We start from the raw sequence: 22,152 nt of genomic DNA, 5'->3' as shown, positions 1-22,152 counted from the left end.
AAAGAGCTCGGCGGTACAACAGTGCCACATCCCCAGATCCTGGCATCTGACAAGACATGGTACGCCTGGGAGGGCGTCCACCTCAGTGACAAAGGACTGTGTGTGTTTACGGACAATTTATTGCATGCCCTGGCGCTCGTTTTGCGCCAGTAAGGATATTATCTCCACAGGTTAGTGTTTCCTTTCAGTGCATAAGCAAGCCGGGCAACAATGCTATCTCCGCGTATCGCGTGGCCGTGGGTGTGGGGTAGCACTCTGGTGCTTTGTGGCGGGGTTCTTGTGGGCTACACTGCTAGTAACAAATTAACTTGCTTCCAAATTAATACTCGTGCTTAAGGCTACCTGCTTTTCAGCGGGAACCTTTCCGGGGTTACCTGCTTCTCAGTGGGAACCTTGTCTTTCCCGACTTTTCAGCCAGGGAATCGTAGAATAACATACGTTGGGGCAAACAGTTGCCACGTATATGGGCCCGGCGGCGGAAGTCGTCTTGTCAAGCGGTAGCTGACAGTTGGGTCCGCGGCGGGAGCCGCACAATGGTTTTGCTAATGGGGCCGGGCAGTGTGATCTGCTTTGGCCGGCTACCTGGGGCCGGGCAGCGGCAGTCTGACTTAGGCCAGCAGCGTGGAGCTGCTTTTGGCAACGTGGGAGTTGCCAAGCAATGGTAGCGTTTAAATATGCTACCGTGGGGGCCGGACAGCGGTAGCAGTCTCAGGCCAGCAGCGCTAGCTGCAATCGCCGTCGGCCACGCGCGTGGCCATGGCAACGGTAGCATTTTTGGTATATACAATTAGCAGCTAAGTAGCCCACTAGTACCTGCACACCCTCGGCCATTTAACCCAATCTCATCTTCTGTTTTATTACAGGCACGGGCACCAACGGCTCGGTGGCCCGTGCCTCTCCTTGGCATATCGCGGGATAATTACATTTAGTACTAACTACTAAATGACTTTATCGCGCGTATCCAAACCATGGGCTAATTACGTCTGTAACCCAATCACCCCTCGTAACTCAATCACCCCGGGCCACCACTCGGCACCGTGCCCGGGGAATAATCCCGCGCAAGCATCATCCCGCCCTTTGTTAGTCCGTCATTCGCGAGCAGCCCTTCCCCAAGTACACACGTGTGTCACTGTATCTAATCGCTTTCCCACCCACCCACCCAGCTTGCCACTCCTTTTTCTTTCCTTTTCAGCCTGACGTGTCCTCTTCACCTGCAATGCTAATCACTTCTTTTCTTCAGCGTTTATTCTATTACAGGTACCAGCAGAGCGGATTGTATATATGTAAATAAACCTGTACATATGTAAAATAGGTTTTCAGAGCGCTTGTATATATGTACATACTTCTAAACGATTCTGATATATGGAACTAAACATGACTTCTTAATAGCTGTATATCTGTACATATGCAATACCTGTCTCAACAATAAACTATGTCGAGGTGTGCGGGGTTCTTGTGGGCTACACTGCTAGTAACAAATTAACTTGCTTCCAAATTAATACTCGTGCTTAAGGCTACCTGCTTTTCAGCGGGAACCTTTCCGGGGTTACCTGCTTCTCAGTGGGAACCTTGTCTTTCCCGACTTTTCAGCCGGGGAATCGTAGAATAACATACGTTGGGGCAAACAGTTGCCACGTATATGGGCCCGGCGGCGGAAGTCGTCTTGTCAAGCGGTAGCTGACAGTTGGGTCCGCGGCGGGAGCCGCACAATGGTTTTGCTAATGGGGCCGGGCAGTGTGATCTGCTTTGGCCGGCTACCTGGGGCCGGGCAGCGGCAGTCTGACTTAGGCCAGCAGCGTGGAGCTGCTTTTGGCAACGTGGGAGTTGCCAAGCAATGGTAGCGTTTAAATATGCTACCGTGGGGGCCGGACAGCGGTAGCAGTCTCAGGCCAGCAGCGCTAGCTGCAATCGCCGTCGGCCACGCGCGTGGCCATGGCAACGGTAGCATTTTTGGTATATACAATTAGCAAATAAGTAGCCCACTAGTACCTGCACACCCTCGGCCATTTAACCCAATCTCATCTTCTGTTTTATTACAGGCACGGGCACCAACGGCTCGGTGGCCCGTGCCTCTCCTTGGCATATCGCGGGATAAATATCGCATATTGTATAGGAAGTCCCGTATTTTTCTATATGTATAACTACAGTTTGTTCATGTTATGTTCACTACTATGTTTGTATTATTGCTCCCATTGTATGGCATGGTTGTGATGTTTGGGGATTTGGAGAAGCAAAAATTGTAGATCGTGTCTATTGGGGGTGTATAAACGTATTTCACACCGTCTACGTTTGTATACGTGGAATTGGGAATATAACCACTGACAGTACCTAGACTCTGGAGAATCGTACACACTGCTGTGATACATCAAACAAACCTTTTACCTGAATGTCATACATAGCAATGCAAATAGGAAAGCCGTCTGATTATTGTCCATTTATCCCATTTATACCAGTACAAGCTGTCCGCCAATAGTAAATGACCAGTTACATATTATAATGGTGTATTTCGCCATGTGGCTCTGTGAGACAACGGGCATACTTTAACATATCATTCTGTGAGACAATTGGTATACTTTAACGTATCATACAGTGAGACAACGGGCACACTTTAACATATCATTCTGTGAGACAATTGGTATACTTTAACGTATCATACAGTGAGACAACGGGCATACTTTATCATATGGTACTGTGAGACAATTTGTATACTTTAACATATCAATCTGTGAGACAATTGGTATACTTTAACATATCATACAGTGAGACAATAGGCATACTTTGACAAATGCTATGAGACAACGGGCATACTTTTACATATCATTCTGTGAGACAATTGGCATACTTTGACACATACTGTGAGACAGCGGGCATACTATGACATACACTGTGAGACCACGGGCATACTCTGACATATACTGTGAGACAACGGGCATACTATGACATATACTGTGAGACCACGGGCATACTATGACATATACTGTGAGACAACGGGCATGCTTTAATGTATTGCCATGCTAATGGATGGAATTGTGTGGTACATGTAGATCACATGGGCATATGAACAATTATCATATAGATGAGAGGGAAATACATACAACATGATATTGTCATCACATACGTGCAATGGGTAAGCGATAATGTTACATTGGACATGAGGGAAGTAATGCCCCATACTATGAGTGATCGTATCAGTTGCACCATCAGCTGGGATAATGTTCCATTGGATGTGAGAGAAGTCAGTGAGTGAGTGAGTTGGGTTTAACACCGCTTCTAACAATATTCCAGTTATATCGCGGCGTGTCAGCTTAATGTGGGAGGAAAGCCCGAAGTGATGCAGGTCTCAGACGTTTACCACTTCGGTGAAACCCACGAGCACGGGTACATTGCTGACAAACCTAGAAACATAATCGGGGCGAACCGGGATTCAAAACCACAATCATAGGTTTCTGGCGTGCCCAAGGGACGCAACTCGGCACAGCGAATCGCGGCGCCTTAGACGACTGGGCCAACCGTGCCCCCCATATGAGGGAAGTAATGCCCCATGCTATGAGTGTTCACGGATGTCGCATCAGAAACAGTAGTACTGCTGTATCAGGGGTGATAGGTGAGGTGAGGTGAACTGAGGTTCAACGTAGTGTTCCTACTTTACTTGATTTGCCAAATGCGTCTCCTTTGAAATAATTATGACAAACATAGCCATTTGGATACAATCTGACTGATTGGTCCATCAGTGTTCTTGGTGTATCTAAGTAGAAAGACTAAGGTCTACGCAGTGGGGGCATTGGACTACGTATTTAATCATTAACGCACACAGCTGTAGACAGCGATACGAAATCAATGATTATATACAACAATAGTGAGCAATTATCCAACACAAGCCACGCACATTCTACGATCAGCCAATCAGGCAACAGTATTCCGCTATTTGGTGTTTTAGATTTATGGACATAACTTAAAATGGATCGCTTGGTTAACCAATGAAATGAATCACTAATATAAGGGAATGAATTTAGGCCCATTTTCATTTAGTGTTGTAACTGTATTAACACTGCAGGAGCGCCACACATCTCCACGACCGAGGCCAGCAGGTACGTGTACGTTGACCGCTAGGTCAAAACACTAGTCATAGCGTGCTGCAGGCGTTCTGTAGAGTGAGTGAGTGAGTTGGGTTAAACGCCGCTTTTAACAGTATTCAAGTAATATCGTGGTGTGTCAGCTTAATGTGGGACAAAAGCCCGAGGTGATGCAGGTCTTAGACGTTGACCACTTCGGCGAAACCCACGAGCACGGGTACGATGCTGACAAACCTATAAACATAATCGGGGCGAACCGGGATTCGAACCCACAATCATAGGTTTCTGGCGTGCCCAAGGGACGCAACTCTGCACAGCGAATTGCAGCGCCTTGGACGACTTAACCACCCGTGTCCCCCGTTCTGTAGAGGCCACACAATCTACAGTAGTCAATAGTGAGCAAAACTACTTGTCTCGGCAGAAAATCTAGGTTGGTCATTCTCATGCATTGGCAATTTATATTAACATGTTGGGTGCTTTGGGTGTGCCGCCCTGCCCACCGATTGTATCTGTCTTCTTTACCTCACACCTACATCAGGTGGCACAGGTGGTGGGTCCAGTCGTCTGAGGCGCCACAGTTCGTATGTAGAATTACCTCCCGTATGTGAGTCTTCTACAATGGGTTCGAATCCCATAACCTATTTATTGTTTTAAATCTACAATTCGTATGCTGAGTTCATAGGCGTCTCAGTAACCTGGAGTCATGGATTCGAATCCCATTAACAATTAGTTGTTTTAAACCTACAGATATTGTTGCCACATGATGTACTGTATGAGAGAAATAGCCTCATTATTTTTTAACACGTGAACAATGGCTGACGTACCTGAACTCGAATGTTGACTGTGACTTGTACTATGCATGATTGGACGACTACTTTAACTGAATGTCTTTACGACATATTCCAGCTTTATGGCGGCGGTCTGTAAATAATCGAGGCTGAACCAGAAAATCCAGTGATTGACATCATGAACATCGACCCACGCAATTGGGATAAGATGACATGCATCAACCAAGTCAGCTAGCCTGACCACCCGATCCCATTAGTCGCCTCTTACGACAAGCATAGTCGCCTTTCAAGGCAAACATGGGTTGCTGAAGACCTATTTTACCCCGGAATCTTCACGGGTTTGCAACGTGGAAAAACCTATCTGCAGCTGAAGATGATTCTCCTGTTTGAAGTTGGCCGATGGCGTTGTTGCGTTGGGCTTCCGTCAGTCGTGGCATGTCAAAGAGCGTCATAAGACTCTTGCTCCGAAGTCTAATCAAGGTTACAACATTCAAGGCCTCAATAAGCTTTCACAAAGTTGCCTTTGCATGTGTTTGTGACGGGTCCAACCGTAGGGGAAGATACGTTCACACCTGGTATCATGTGTATGTGATAGGGATTCATAAACACCTGCTCATGATTTGGTCGGAAACATACAATTGACTCTGCTTTATGCAGATATTTCTATTGGATATGGAAAGGGTTTTGTCGCTTCATTTGCTGTTCACTTGCTGTTAGACTGTGATGATATGCAAATGAAAATCCCACTTGGATTTTGCACCTGCATTTCATGTTGGTGTGTTTCGGCGCCAGGCTCTCACGCGGTTGTGGTTTTGCGATGTTTCCATTTTTTCTCCATTTCTGCATTTGCTCATTTCTTTCCACATTCTTTTCAGAAATTCAATTTTCATTGTATACAGTTAGGAATGGAGATATTATATACTGGAAAATCGAGGATGGCCTACTCCTCTCTTGCAGGACAATGGAGCCGACTGAGGACAGAATTGTTTACATCAGCAGAACGGAAACATTCAGCGCCGCACACAGGCTCTTCAAGTAAGGGGCGGTGGGGTAGCCTAGTGGTTAACGCGTTCGCTCGTCACGCCGAAGACCAGGTTCAATTCCCCAAATAGGTACAATGTGTGAAGCCCATTTCTGGTGTCCCCCGTCGTGATATTGCTGGAATATTCTAAAAGCGGCGTAAAACCATACTCACTCACTCTTCACGTAAACTTCAAAACGTATATTTAGAGTGTGGGAACTGGCCACAGTGCCCATAAAGAGGGTCGGTGGTTTTACAATCACGCCGTGTTTAAGTAAAAGTGGCAATTGTGAGGGAGCGAGCATTTATGCTGCGTTTAGAAATATTCCCGCCATATGACGGTCTTCACACTTTGAAGCCATGTTGGGAATCGAACCCGGGTCTTCGCCGTGACGAGCTAACGATTACCTATGTTGCTCTACTGCCACCAAAGGCAGCATTATGATGATCTGGCAACAAGTACTATTGTTTAGAAACTGAAGTCCTGGCTACTTTAGACGTGTAACATCTGACATTCACTGCAGCTAGAGCCATACGTTTGCCCGTCGGTTTCATTAGTAGTGGGGGGCACAGGTGGCCCAGTCGTCTAAGCCGCCGCGATTCGCTATGCAGAGTTGCGTCCCTGATTGTGGGTTCCAATCCCGGTTCGCCCCGATTATGTTTCTAGGTTTGTCAGCACCATACCCGTGCTCGTGGGTTTCACCGAAGTGGTAAACGTCTGAGACCTGCACCACTTCGGGCTTTCTTCCCACATTAAGCTGACACGCAGCGATATAACTGGAATACTGTTAAAAGCGGCGTTAAACACAACTCACTCACTCACTCATTACAGAGTGAACATCTCCAAACTGTGGCTCTATTCCTCCAACTGACACACTGATTTTCCATAACGGCTGCACAATGGGTGTTAAACTCAACTTTTAACAAAGAAATAGAAAAACTTCCGTGACCTAGCACAAGCTTAGAATGATAACATAAAACTACAGTCACACAATGAAGTCACTGCTGCCCAAATTGCGTTAAACCCATTTCGATCCCAACAGATGGAACCAGACACAAGCTGCTGAATCCATAAAACTCCCATACCTACACCATACTTAAATACACTACTCAAAAAACGTTTAAGAACATCCCATTCTTTCACATGACTATATGATATCTATTATCGTAATACTATGATATCATTTGAAAGAATCGCGTGAGTGGAAACCTCTTTTGAGTAGTAGATATCCGGAACGAGAGTGTATCATTACTTATGTGATACCAATGATTGACCCACCCCAGCATACACTGTAACCGTGGCAGTCCATGCTGATGATTAGTTTATCCAGACATTTGTTAATGCGGACGATTTCACTGGGAACTGTACTGTCTGGATTAACAAGGTTTCACTACTCATGTAAACATTCAAATCATTGTTTGTATAAACATTTCTTTCGTAGTGAAAAGCTGACAGATGTGGAAAATGAGAAAGTATTTGGAAAATACCACTCAGTAAATGGGCATGGCCACAACTACAAAGGTAAGATCAGTACAAAGGCGAAGTGACATGCATAATGTGTCGTAAGAAATGTGGAAAAAGTCAGATAAAGAACAAAGTAGCAACGTTTTGTGTTTCATGTAAAATGCCTTTAAGATGATGATCAAGAGCACTGTGATGTCTGGTTGATGTTGTAGAAACATCCCCCATGGATACCCAGTATACCATTTATTCCTTCCTGAAATACAACTTTTGTTGTTAGATTTGTGTTTCCTGTTTGCGACAAATTACATTCTCCCATTTTGTCACCAGTATGTTGATATTAACTTTCGTAATGTTTCAGCCATTACACTACGACATCATGTTTTAGATTACATCAGTAGGATTGCTTGAGTTACGGATGGGGTTGTGCTCTACACTTCCCTCTTCTTGTTCACAGTTCGTGTGACGCTGCGTGGACCGGTGAGTAGAAAACATTCCTTCCACAAACTGACCATTGTCCTGTCTAGGATATCACACTGAATCTTACACATACAAATTAATGCTTCCTTCCACAAACTGACCATTGTCCTGCCTAGGATATCACATTGAATCTTACACATACAAATTAATGCTTCCTTCCACAAACTGACCATTGTCCTGCCTAGGATATCACACTGAATCTTACACATACAGATTAATGCTTCCTTCCACAAACTGACCATTGTCCTGCCTAGGATATCACATTGAATCTTACACATACAGATTAATGCTTCCTTCCACAAACTGACCATTGTCCTGCCTAGGATATCACACTGAATCTTACACATACAGATTAATGCTTCCTTCCACAAACTGACCATTGTCCTGCCTAGGATATCACATTGAATCTTACACATACAGATTAATGCTTCCTTCCACAAACTGACCATTGTCCTGCCTAGGATATCACATTGAATCTTACACATACAGATTAATGCTTCACTCACTGAATTTCTTGAACACTTCTACCTTGATCGGACATTGACTGGTTAAAATGTTCTCACCACAATATGCAATATCCGTGTCTTCATGTCCGCAATGTCCATGTCCTCAAGACTTCAATGACCATGTCTCAAGTCTCCAATGACCATATCCTCAAGTTTTCAATGACCATGTCTCAAATCTCCAATGTCTATGTATCGAGACTTTAATGATCATGTCTCAAGTCTCCAATGACCATATCCTCAAGTCTTCAACGACCATGTCTCAAATCTCCAAGGTCTATGTATCGAGACTTCAATGACCATGTCTCAAATCTCCAATGTCTATGTATCGAGACTTTAATGATCATGTCTGAAGGCTCCAATGACCATATCCTCAAGTTTTCAATGAACGTGTCCTCAGGTCTTCACTGACCATATCCTCAAGTATTCGATGTCTAAAGTCTTCAATGTCCATATCATCAAGTATTCAATGTCCAAAGTCTTCAATGTCCATGTCCTCAAGTCTTCAATGTCCATGTCTCCGGTCATATGTTTCAGGTTCATCCAGTCACAGGGATGGTCTTCAACCTTACCATACTAAAACGTCTTATGACTGTAAGAATATGTATATAAAACTATGCCTGGTTGTGTGTGGCTGAGTATCTGTGCCCGAGTGTGTCTTTGCAAGTGTATATCCGTGCATATGCATGTGTGTACCTGTGTACTTGTGCGAATCTATACATGTGTGTATCTGTACTTATGTGTATCTGTACATGTCTATATGTGTGTATCTGTGCATGTCTATATCTGTGTATCTGTACATGTCTATATGTTTGTATCTGTACATGTCTGTATCTGTGTATCTGTACATGTGTGTGTATCTGTACTTATGTGTATCTGTGCATGTCTATATGTGTGTATCTGTGCATGTCTATATGTGTGTATCTGTGCATGTCTATATGTGTGTATCTGTGCATGTCTATATGTGTGTATCTGTACTTATGTGTATCTGTGCATGTCTATATGTGTGTATCTGTACTTATGTGTATCTGTGCATGTCTATATTGTGTATCTGTACTTATGTGTATCTGTGCATGTCTATATGTGTGTATGTGCATGTCTATATGTGTGTATCTGTGCATGTCTATATGTGTGTATCTGTGCATGTCTATATGTGTGTATCTGTGCATGTCTATATGTGTGTATCTGTGCATGTCTATATGTGTGTATCTGTACTTATGTGTATCTGTGCGTGCATGTGTATCTGTGCATGTGTCTGTATGTGTGCATGTCTGTGTGTCTGTGCATGTGTGTGTATGTGTGCATGTGTGTGTATCTGTCATATGAGTCTGTCTGTGAATGTTTGTGTATCTGTGCATATGTGTGTATCTGTGCATATGTGTGTATCTGTGCATGTATCTGTATCTGTGTATGTAAGAGTATCTGTGCATATATGTGTATCTGTGCATGTGTGTATCTGTGCATGTATGTGTATCTGTGCATATGTGTGTGTCTGTATATCTGTATCGGTGCATGTGTTAGTATGTGCATGTGTGTGTCTGTGCATGTGTCTATCTGTGCATGTGTGTATCTGTGCATTTGTGTGTCTGTGCATGTGTGTGTCTGTGCATGTGTGTATCTGTGCATGTGTGTGTCTGTGCATGTGTCTATCTGTGCATGTGTGTATCTGTGCATTTCTGTATCTGTGTATGTATGTGTATCTGTGCATGTGTCTATCTGTGCATGTGTGTATCTGTGTATTTCTGTATCTGTGTATGTATGTGTATCTGTGCATGTGTCTATCTGTGCATGTGTCTATCTGTGCATGTGTGTGTCTGTGCATGTGTGTGTCTGTGTATTTCTGTATCTGTGCATGTGTCTATCTGTGCATGTGTGTATCTGTGCATGTGTCTATCTGTGCATGTGTGTGTCTGTGCATGTGTGTGTCTGTGCATGTGTGTGTCTGTGTATTTCTGTATCTGTGCATGTGTGTATCTGTGCATGTGTCTATCTGTGCATATGTGTGTATCTGTGCATGTGTCTATCTGTGCATGTGTGTATCTGTGCATGTGTCTGTCTGTGCATGTGTGTGTCTGTGCATGTGTGTGTCTGTGCATGTGTGTATCTGTGCATATGTGTGTGTCTGTGCATGTGTGTATCTGTGCATGTGTGTATCTGTGCATGTGTGTGTCTGTGCATGTGTGTGTATCTGTGCATGTGTGTATCTGTGCATGTGTGTGTCTGTGCATGTGTGTGTCTGTGCATGTGTGTGTCTGTGTATTTCTGTATCTGTGCATGTGTGTGTCTGTGCATGTGTGTGTCTGTGCATGTGTGTGTATCTGTGCATATGTGTATCTGTGCATGTGTGTATCTGTGCATGTGTGTATCTGTGCATGTGTGTGTCTGTGTATTTCTGTATCTGTGCATGTGTGTGTCTGTGCATGTGTGTGTCTGTGCATGTGTGTGTATCTGTGCATATGTGTGTGTCTGTGCATGTGTGTATCTGTGCATGTGTGTATCTGTGCATGTGTGTGTCTGTGCATGTGTGTGTCTGTGCATGTGTGTGTCTGTGCATGTGTGTGTCTGTGCATATGTGTGTGTCTGTGCATATGTGTGTGTCTGTGCATGTGTGTATCTGTGCATGTGTGTATCTGTGCATGTGTGTGTCTGTGCATGTGTGTGTATCTGTGCATGTGTGTATCTGTGCATGTGTGTGTCTGTGCATATGTGTGTGTCTGTGCATATGTGTGTATCTGTGCATGTGTGTATCTGTGCATATGTGTGTATCTGTGCATATGTGTGTGTCTGTGCATGTGTGTGTCTGTGCATTTGTGTGTGTCTGTGCATGTGTGTATCTGTGCATGTGTGTGTATCTGTGCATTTGTGTGTATCTGTGCATATGAGTGTGTCTGTGCATGTGTGTGTCTGTGCATGTGTGTATCTGTGCATATGTGTGTGTCTGTGTATTTCTGTATCTGTGCATGTGTGTATGTACATCTGTGTGTCTGTGCATGAGTGTGTATCTGTGCATATGTGTGTCTCTTTATGTCTGTATCTGTGCATGTGTGCAAATGTGCATGTGTGTGTATCTGTGCATATGTGTGTATCTGTGCATGTCTGTATCTGTGCATGCGTGCGTATGTGCATGTGTGTGTCTGTGCTTGTGTGTGTCTGTGCTTGTGTGTGTATCTGTGCATATGTGTGTGTCTGTGCACATCTGTATCTGCGCATGTGTGTAGATGTGCATGTGTCTGCGTGCGTGCGTGCGTGCGTGCGTGCGTGCGTGCGTGCGTGTGTTCATATGTTTATCCACAATCATGTGTACCTGTGCATGTGTAGCTCTGTGCATGTGTCCATTTACGCATGTGCTTTGCGAATGTTTGACCTGTAACGGATCATGTTTGTAAATGTGTTTGTAGAAGTGCTTCTTGGATTACGCATGTTTAATTTTAGAGCCTTTATTAACGCATTAAAACTATCTTATGGAAAGCAACAATCGCGAAAAGTAGAAACATAATTTTACAGAACGTGTGAACTGAGGAGCAGAAGAAACTACCTCTCAGTTGCTTTTATCATATGGATGATTTTCAATTAAAAACTTGCCATACAATATAAAAAATAAACTGTGCTGGCGCTGAGTCAGCACTCAAAGAGTACTTCTAGGTACAAGGTTATAGTTTTTAAAAATATGATTTGACTTTTGTAAATTAAACAAAAATTCGCATTATACACAAATGCTGATGGGCATCTAAGAAATCTTTGAAATTTACCACTTTTTAAACGTAGAAGGGGTCATGTGGTTAAAAAATCATGTTTTTCCCTGTCGTCGTTGAACCAAATTATTTTACACAATATCGCCCTGCCTCAGATTACTTTTTACAACTGTTGCAGGAATGAGTGATGGTTAAGTGGACATGATCAAATTTAACAAGAGTTCTTTCAATGTTCAGTTACATAAAAAAAAAAATAGGTATATTCACTGTTGCCCCTCAGTTTATAAACAGATGCTTAAGTGATCTGATGAAACCTGTTATAGTTTGCGAAAAAAGGCAATCAATTTCTTTAATTGTGAGTTTAAATGGAAAAAAGAATATTTACTGTCTAAAGATTGGACATAAAACTTTTAGATTTTTATATAACTGATTTCTACATACAAATATCTACACAAAAATATATTATTAACTATGAATCTTGTGAGAAACAGCGTATGTAGCTTTTAGAGTGTTGTCAGTGGAAACGTCTGTCATGTCTTTTGGGAACGTGATAAAACTTTAAAAAACTGACGGGCAAAAGAAACTGTACCATGGTATTAAATCGCTCTAGTTGAAAAACCACAAAAGATAGATGCATGAAGTACAAGGTATTGAAAAGATTAAAGTCTCAACGAAATCTGCATTTATAGTGTTAGTCATACATCTTATATTAATAGACAAAACGTAATGGAAAAAACACACATAAAAAATCGCTCAAGTTGAATGACGCGTCACATTAATGGCGTGTATGACCACCTCCTGCTACAAGACACGTAAATACTCGCCAGCGCACAGGAAAAGTTAGTCGTCTGACGACGTCACACAGCATACGTCGCCATTCTTCTTGCTGTGCCTGGATCACTTTCTTGTCGGTTGGCTGGAGGATGTGGTCCCAGTCGAACACTACGATCCATGACATCCCAGATGTGGTGTCAAAGGAATCAAATCGAAAACAGATGTTTCTTTTTGAATTTGAAATATGACACTGTTTCAAACCCTTTAGAATTTACAGATTGTATTGTTTCATCCTAGTGCTATCCGATACATGTCCTAAACGAAAACTATATTACTTTACAACAACAACAAATAAATTAAAAAGTGTGTCGTTGTAAAGACGTGTTTCTCTAATGATTTATATGTGATTATGTTTCTTTAAATATACACGTGTGTCGCTCTAATGGTGTGTGCTCACAATTGTATTAAAGTCCTTGGCCACCCGCAAAACCGTATAAACAGGATTATGATTCAGTTATGATTCCAGGAATGCATCATGGATGTCCTCGACCACAAGAACATCAACGTCGACGTCCCCCACTTCCGGCATACAGTCCCGTGAGTCGGCTAGCCTCGTCTTCAGATGTAACAAATGTTATATTTGTGATAACACTTTCTTAGTTTACAGATTCTAGTACTATTTTGGGTTGAGTCCCGTCCGGGATTCGAACTCACACTTGCCAGAGTGAGGCACCTAATCGCCAGCACACAAAGTCAGCGATCTAACCCACACAGCCACCAAGGCTTCCACAAAAATGAAAGTCCGACAACTGGTAGTCTAGATCACGTACTTTGAGTTTTGCGCTGAAAAAATAGCTCATCTCTAAACAAAATCCCATCCCACCCCAATGCCCACACACAGAATGTCAAGTATGCTCTATCCCTAAGTATCCTCTGTGGGGTGTGCATTTCGCTGGTGACTGATTACAATTGTTATTATCAACTTTGTTATTACGTGTATTTTAACATATTGAATATCGATTTATTTGTAGAACCTCGGAGAACATTGTCATCTTCATCTGGAATCAGTTGAAGAGTAAGCTCGATGACGATCTCCTGTATGAAGTGCACATGCAGTCCAAAGAGAGTGACGCGGCCACGTATCGCGGGGAGAACGCGGCCGGGCTTTCTCAGTTACACTAGTCGACGCTGCAGCTGATCGCGAGACACACGGGAACCTGCCGCGGAGAGAACGTGCACGTCCGCGGAAAGCTTAATCTGCTACCCTGCAGTCTATCGCACATACGTTGCACGAATATGTTCAACATGCCCTTTCTGGAATATAAAATGCATTATTGAGTTGTATCTGTTTGTTCTTTCTTATCACATCGAAAGAGGAACATAAGACACAATTAGTGTAAAATGTATAACTCAATGAAAACAAATGTGGAATCCTCTAAACAAGCAGGCCGTCTAATAGAGAGATGAAGAGTACAATGGAGCGGGTAAACATTCCTGGAAGATTCTTGGAGGATTTTGAACAATGGCCGGTGACTTAGCGCTCTGTACGTACGCTGTAGGCTATAGATGATGTGCCTAGCATAAAGTCCACTGTGTCACAGGACTTGAGATATTTCGAAAGATTATCCTCGTTTGAGGATTGGCCGAGACGATTGAACCAGTCGTTGGAAGATATGGCACATGCTGGACGCGTCAACTTGAACCGTGCTGATAGCTGCTATTATTTTAGATGTGACATTGGTCTGAGAGGATGGAAAGCCACTGACGACCCATATGTAGAACATGAAAAGTGGTTTCAAAACAGACTTCCTAAAAAGATACGTGTGGATAAGGGAAATGAATTTAAATATACATTTCAGTACTTTGAAGAGAACCAGAGCATCACATTAATCGTGACACACAATGAAGACATCAAAGCCAATTATGCAGAGAGAGTGATAAGGACTTAACGATCCCTAATATCAAGGTATCTGACCCACTATAACATAGAACGGTACGTGGATGTTTCATCAGATGTAGTGTTCATCTACAATCACACGGTACATTGAAGTTTGGGAAAATGGGTGCCCGCCGATGTTACCAAGCGAAACGAAATCGAGGTATGGGCAGATCTGTAGATGAATCCAGTTTTGAAAAGCATTCAGAGCAAGAAGAAAATCAACAAATTTCGCTTTAAAGTGGGCGATATAGTGGGAATAAGTAATTGTTATTTAAGAAAATGCTTTAGCAACTTGCGTTGGACAGAAGAGTTGTTTGAAATTACCTCGCGAACACGTCGACAAAGCATACCACTTTACAGATTGCAAGATTTTTATGACTAATCTGTGCAAGGACGTTTTTTTCACGAACAAGAGCTTCGGAAAGTCGAAAAAGATTTAGAGGTGGGTTGGTTGGCCATTCAGTTTCGATAGTTGGGTACTCGAAAGTGTAGTGGAAAACGTGCAAACATGGATAAATATGTCCTATTTAGCAGTTCAGATTCCAGGATTACTTTTCCCAATTCCCCCTATTGTTACCGTGCTGTCTCAACGCCCACAGCTAGAAGGAATGTGGTTGGTGGCTTTAGTAGAGTTAAAGTTTGGCAAGCTAAACTTGAAAGACATGAACAATTCCACTGTAGATAGAATTGATGTGCAATCTGTGCGATAGTTCTCACGTCGGAGAGGATTTAATCCCTTTTGTAAGAAGTGTTGATTTGCGGTTCCAATTACTATTTCTATCTACCACGGTACATACTTGCGGAATTCAAATATATATAAAGTGTGCAGAGGGTGCCTCACACTCATTTCTGAAAGGCGTGAACGTGTCCCGTGTCTTGCGTCGCTATCCATTTTTAGACTGAAACTGTGGAACGCAAATTGTATATACCGAGCCTAGTACATTCATGCACTTCTTTTAAAATCGATCGAAAGGTTCTAACGCACCAGTGATGAAGGGACGTCCTCGATTCCAAATCATTTCCATTCTACCCAGAAAGCCCCCAGCCTCAAAATCGGCTAGATCATCGGTCAAAATGAAAGTGACGTCACACAGCCAAGATGTGGTTGAAAAAGCAGAGGCTGCACAGTAGAGAACCAACGCTATAAAAAGGCAAGTAGGTGAATAAATTGTCACACCGAAGAAAGTTCGTCGGGAAGGCCATCTCTGAAGTTTAACAATACTCCAAGCATTGGTAAAAAGGACATTTTCCCCCAGTAACATGTCGGTACTCACAGAGAAGCAGTTTATAGAAACTCTCCCTTCTTCTCTGGATTTGTTTGAACTGGATTCCTATCAAACTAGCACCCTACAAGTATTACGACAATGTTCGCCCTCTCTCGGGCATCACGGACTCCAGTCCCGTGGAATTCCACATTGACAACGCTGGTAGCGCTTACATCGATTTGTGTCGAACCAGAATTCACGTCAAACTGAGAGTGACTCGTGCTGATCATTAGCATCTCACTGATAAGGAGAAAAACCGTCAACCTGACATTGCAGAGTCTTTGGTCTCAGATCAGTGTTTACCTACAGGGACAGCAGGTGAGCTCCAGCAATGGGGGTTATCGTCACAAGACCATGATGCAATCCCTTCTGGAGAATGGCATGGATGCCAAGCTTAAAAGTCAACTATTTTACAAAGATACCGGAGACACAGTGGCCGATTTTTATGACACTGATCCAACACATCCTTCGTCTTGATGTCGGGAGAAAGCAGTAAGTAATATAACATTGAACTGCCGACGTGTACCTGAAAGTTTATGACGCCTTAATCCTTGCTCACAAGTCCCATCGGCTCATTTGTCCTACACATGGGGCAATATGTTTCTGGATGAAATGCCTAGTCGACTCATTATGTCCCTGGTCAAAGGTGATGGGGTTCGAGGTTCCTACACAGTCAACCCTTCAACACCCTTTCTGTATTGAAGGAGACATTGTCAAATGCGTGGGTCTCTATCTAAATGCTACCAGTGTCCCAGAACGTCAGCTCGAGACGGATGACATCGAAGCTTACACCAGCCTGTATTACTTGAACAATGCACAGCAAAAAGACAGAGGCCTCGGTATTGAACGCACAGAGTTTTCTACTGGCTACGCCCTGTACGTATTCAGTCTTCAAGACACAGTCACGGATGAGGACTACCTGAACCTGAACCTAGTCCGGTCCGGCAATCTCCGCCTGGAAGTACAGTTCACCCAGGACCTGACCCACACTTTCAATATCACAACCCTAGTCAAGTTCACGACCGTCATAGAAACGTGTCTCTGAAGTAAACCATGAACAAAGGGGAATTGTTGTGTGCTATACAGAGTGATCCGAGTCTTCGCTAACGCAAAGTCGGGTTGTTAGCCCCAGATACCTTACCCTCCTCATCACAACATGGAGCTTGGAGATGTGTTACCACCACGGATGTGGCGCGGTCGAGAGGACAATATTGGGTTGCTTTCTATTTTGAAATCGATGTTGCAGATTTCTTTGATAGTTTTGGTCACAAACCAGATTATTATAACCGAGAATTTACTCCATTTAAAACGAAACATTGTCGTCATTATCGGTAAAACACGAAAGCATTACAACAATCGACGTCCAAAACTTGTGGATTTCACTGTTTATTTTTCTTGCTTCAAAGATGAAGAAGTGGAGACTGTGATCGTGGCTACGTTTAGTGCAGATAAACTACGAAATGATATGTTGGTGTCACGGTACATCTGCAACTACCTAACCAAGCTCTTTGTACATCCTAATAGTTTACCTACTCCTATCTCTGTATTGTAACCAAATAACACTAGAATAGAATTAAAGGTTGAAAATTATTATTTAAGGAGGAACTAAGTTTAACTTTCGATCGAGAATGGCCAGATATGTGCTGCATCATTACACTCCTCCTCAGATAGCTCATTCTACCCAATGATTATGACTGGACCCTTGATGACATACATGGTATGTCTAGAGATCAAATCAAAGCTGTCAAAGCGATTGTCAAGCTACTTTTAAATGGACGCATACCCGTTACTCGTAATGAAAACGCTTATCTGAGGATTTTACGGCCCATCTCTTTCCTTAAAACTCCCGATTGGAGTGTCATTTGTGTCATGGAGTGTCATGGAGTGTTATTTATATGTTTATTGCTTAACGCCGCACTCAGCAATATTCCAGCTATATGACGGCGGTCTGTACATAATCGAGTCTAGACCAGACAATCCAGTGATTGACATCATGAGCATCGATCCATGCAGTTGGGATACGATGACATGCTTGAACCAAGTCAGCGAGCCTGACCACCTGATACCGTTAGTCGCCTCTTTCGACGAGCATAGTCGACTTTTACGGCAAGCATGGGTTGCTGAAGATCTATTCTACCCCGGATCTTCGCGGGTGAACATTTAGGAGCGTATGAAACGTAGCATAATTTGAAACCTTGTCATACACGATTACATGGGCAAGGTTATTTGTGCTAATTGTTGTGTAAACAGCATTTACGATTATTGCATACGTTAGAAAAAACAAGAAAAACGATGTCTATATTTACACACCTCTGTCATGTATGTTCATAGTCGCTAGAATGCTCTTTTATTTCATGAACTGCGTAATAAGTGCAAATTTGGCGGCGAAGTGACCCGTACATTTCAAACGTTGTTCAGATGGACCCCGGATTACACGTTCATTTCCTAGCATGCAAAAATATGAGAAATAAGTGTGATGAATAACTTTGCGTCTACTGACCAATATGTGTCAGAGTAATGTCTCATACTGTATGTACGTGTTTGATAAATGTATGACCATGAAAAAATGTTTAGTATTGTAGAATGTAACGACATTACGACTAACTTCAAGAGTAACGTCATGGAATCCTCCCGAATCCAGCCTGGTTCCCTGGGTATGCTGCGCTGGCGCTACACTGACCCAAGGCAATGACTGTACAATGGCGGCCTCCACTAGACAAACAAACATGGCGGACACGACATGTATTTACTGTAGAAAAACGCTAGAACTGTTAGTTAAATGTGTTTTTTAGCATTTTCATAATACTGTTGCGATGTATACGCCACGAGAATAACGTCCATTGTTTCTTTTTAGTGAAGGAAAACTAAGTTGTTTCGAGACACATTAGTGAAATGTAAACAATGACACACACCATTTTCAACAGTGATATGTGCGTTAATAGTTCGTGTCAGCCCGCTATTGTCCCGACATCGTGTACATAATACATGGAATAAAACGACCACGTAAATGAAATACCGCTAGCATCTTTATTTTATCAAATTCGAGTCGACTCCAAGGATGTTCTTGGTGAGAGATGAAGTTTACAGGCACAATGGTGTATAAGGAGGGTGGTGTATAGGCCGCAGTGATTACATCGATGCTCATGATATTAATCACTGGATTGTCTGGTCCAGACTCGATTATTTACAGACCGCCGTCATAAAGCTGGAATATTGCTGTGTGCGGCGTTAAACAACAACCAAACCAAACCAAACCAAACCAAACCAAAAACATATTTGACATGACGTCTCCTGAAGCACAAGCTACATAGTCATGGCCTTGGTACAAATCATCATCGTTCTAGATGAGAACTATTTTGTTTTATGTTTGACCAGACAATTCACATGATCATAAATTTATCATAATTTGGCAGGATAATGGAAGTCATTTATTCGGCTCACAAACAGAGACAAAGACAATAAATAATAATGTTTACTGTTCAGAATATTTACAGGACATATGGAGGTGAACTGAAAGTTTCCAGTTACAGATCAGAAGGTCCCCACGTTATCACAATACCTACGCTGAACATGGCGAATGTACGTGATTTGCATCTTGTTAAAATGTGCCGTGAATAGCCAACACGTGGTAGAATTCGCTGTTCTGAACACTGATTTGTCCATGAAATATCATAACAGATATTATGATTACTCGAATATATTAATTCTTTGCACCGATGATGATAAAACGTTCATGCTTTATAACATCCATTTTACCCCGTTTCTTTGTCCTGTTTTCGTTTGTTTTCGTCCGTTTCGTATTTCGTGCAATTTTATACATCCAGTTTTGTACGTAGAGTATAATGGGAGATCACCGTCGAAGGGGACGGTCGCACGTAACATCGCTCAGAGAAACGTGCTACTTATCTCATGATCTATACAGCTGTACAGCTTGAGAAAGTTCCTCCTAACAACTGAGCATCACAGGAAAACAATACCGTGAAAACGAAGTTTCTTGGAAAGTGAGTTTATGTTGTTTTTTTGGTCGGAATCTGTAAAAAGACATCTTTCTATCTAGCCACACATGTGTTAACAACCCAACTCAACTTAACCCAACTCAGACGCACAGTGAGCGCTCGGGTACTGATTGACCAACAATAGAAGAATCCGACGAGGTCTACAGTGCACAGCCCAGCGATAAACAGGACAGAGCCATGTATCTGGAGATTAAGCAAAAACTTAGACACAAAGAAAAGCGATCATTCATGGAAAGCCTACTTAGTTTTACGACAAAAGCATGAATGATATCAATTATGTCCGCGAGAGCTTGTACGATTATGCATGGGATAATTGTGACAACTTTCCAACAGGATCGCTTTTCAAACGACGAAATACAAATGGCGATGTTCACAATGCCCTCGATAAATGTGCACAAGATGTATATAAGCTTTTTCACTTCATTTAAGGAGGTTTACCAGAATGTGTCCTCTGGACTGAAGTACTCCGAAATATGTCTTTGTCAGCTATACCTTGGAATGACAACAGACTGTTGTCATATAGCTGGAATATTGCTGAGTGCGGCGTTAAACAACAAACAAAAAAAACAAACAAGTCTTACAGAGTGTACAAAGACTAAGATATACACAATTTTATGGATAACAACTTCTTTAATACTGTAAAAAGCGACGTTTCGGTATAAACAACGGGTATGACAACGGTATAAGGATCTATACCGAAACGTCGCTTTTCACAGTATTAAAGAAGTTGTTATCCATTAAATTGTGTCTATCTTGTCATCCGTCAACTTCTAAGTAATGCCTATCAAACAATGTACAAAGACTAAGTTTTGCGGATCTACACAGTGAGCGCACTGGTTTTTAAATTCAAAAATCCATAAACGCCCACAACAATCATAACTCCACGGGCTGCATACTTCATCGTTAACACAACCAGTTGCAGACAACGATACGAATCAGTGATAATGCAGTACAACAGTGAGGCTAATGTACGCCCACGCTATTATCAGCCAATCAGGCAACACTACTTCGCTTTTTGGTGTTTAGATGTGTGGACATAACGTAAAATGAAGTGCTTGGTTAACCAATGAATTGCCACGGAATCACCTGTGATATGTTTATATGGGGGAATAAATTTAGACACATTTCATTTAGTGTTGTAACTGCATTGACACTGTCCGGTAGCGTTACACATCTCGACGACCGAGGCCAGAAGGTACGTGTATGTTGACCATTAGGTCAAAACACTAGACATAGCGTGCTAGAGGCGTTCTGTAGAGGGCACAATATAGTTGATATTGACCAAGACTGAGCACTTGCTTAACATGTTGGGTGCTACATGATGTACTGTATGAGAATGTTACCCAGGTCACATTCACTCAGAATGGCTGAAAACTGAAAACAACAAGAATTTGGGTCACGTTTGTTTTATATTTGATAAAACATGGCTGACAAAGATACGTCATGTTAATACATGTTTATACTTCAAGTTTTCAACTTGGTGTGGCGCAACGGATAAAATATCAACACTCATTAAATATACTAGGCATACAATAAAGTATTATAATACCCAACTAGTTCTTGGTTACTTATATTTTCGATGTCAACATTAGATGACAAGACCCATCAACACAACTTGCAATGGAACTAATTGATAACATTAATATCAACTTTCAAGAAACCTTAAAAGATAAATCCATGCATTCATGGTAACCATAACACCAGTGAGATGCTAAATTTCCATACTGTATTACAACATTGCATAAATCATCAAATACTCTATAAAAGTGAACTAATTATATACTTGGCATATGTTATGTGTGAAAATAATACCTTAATGAATTATACTTCCAATAGTTTGTTATTACAAATGAAAACTAAGAAATTACAGATTATCTTATAAATGAGTATTGAGTCAAACTGCATTACATTGTGAAGTGTCGTAAAATCAGTGTGTAAACAAGACAACAAGAATTACCTCCCTTTAACTAAAACATGCTATGCTATGAAATGGGATGTGTTGTAACTTATTTTGGTTCAGCTCAATTATAATGTTTTAATGCAGAAAAATTATATTTACAATGATTATGCTATATGCTTGAAGTGTGTTCTTACAAAATATACAACGAAGGTATGCCAAATGATGTACATGAAAATGTG

At 42.1% G+C, this 22,152-nt stretch overlaps 1 protein-coding gene across 1 annotated transcript; it reads left to right on the top strand.

Moving 5' to 3' along the window:
- The first annotated feature begins 5,783 nt into the window (after positions 1-5,783).
- Positions 5,784-13,975, top strand: LOC139470113 (6-pyruvoyl tetrahydrobiopterin synthase-like). Its single transcript, XM_071252409.1, has 6 exons — positions 5,784-5,896; positions 7,325-7,404; positions 7,802-7,824; positions 8,865-8,921; positions 13,320-13,390; positions 13,825-13,975. The coding sequence occupies exons 1-6, from the start codon at positions 5,823-5,825 to the stop codon at positions 13,973-13,975; spliced, it is 456 nt and encodes a 151-aa protein (XP_071108510.1). The 5' UTR covers positions 5,784-5,822.
- Positions 13,976-22,152: the final 8,177 nt, after the last annotated feature.

This window comes from Haliotis cracherodii, unplaced genomic scaffold, assembly GCF_022045235.1.
Source record: "Haliotis cracherodii isolate W230 unplaced genomic scaffold, xgHalCrac1.p SCAF_1, whole genome shotgun sequence".
NCBI lineage: Eukaryota > Metazoa > Mollusca > Gastropoda > Lepetellida > Haliotidae > Haliotis > Haliotis cracherodii.
Note: the sequence above shows the minus strand (reverse complement) of the source record. Positions and strands in the feature narration are given on the sequence as shown.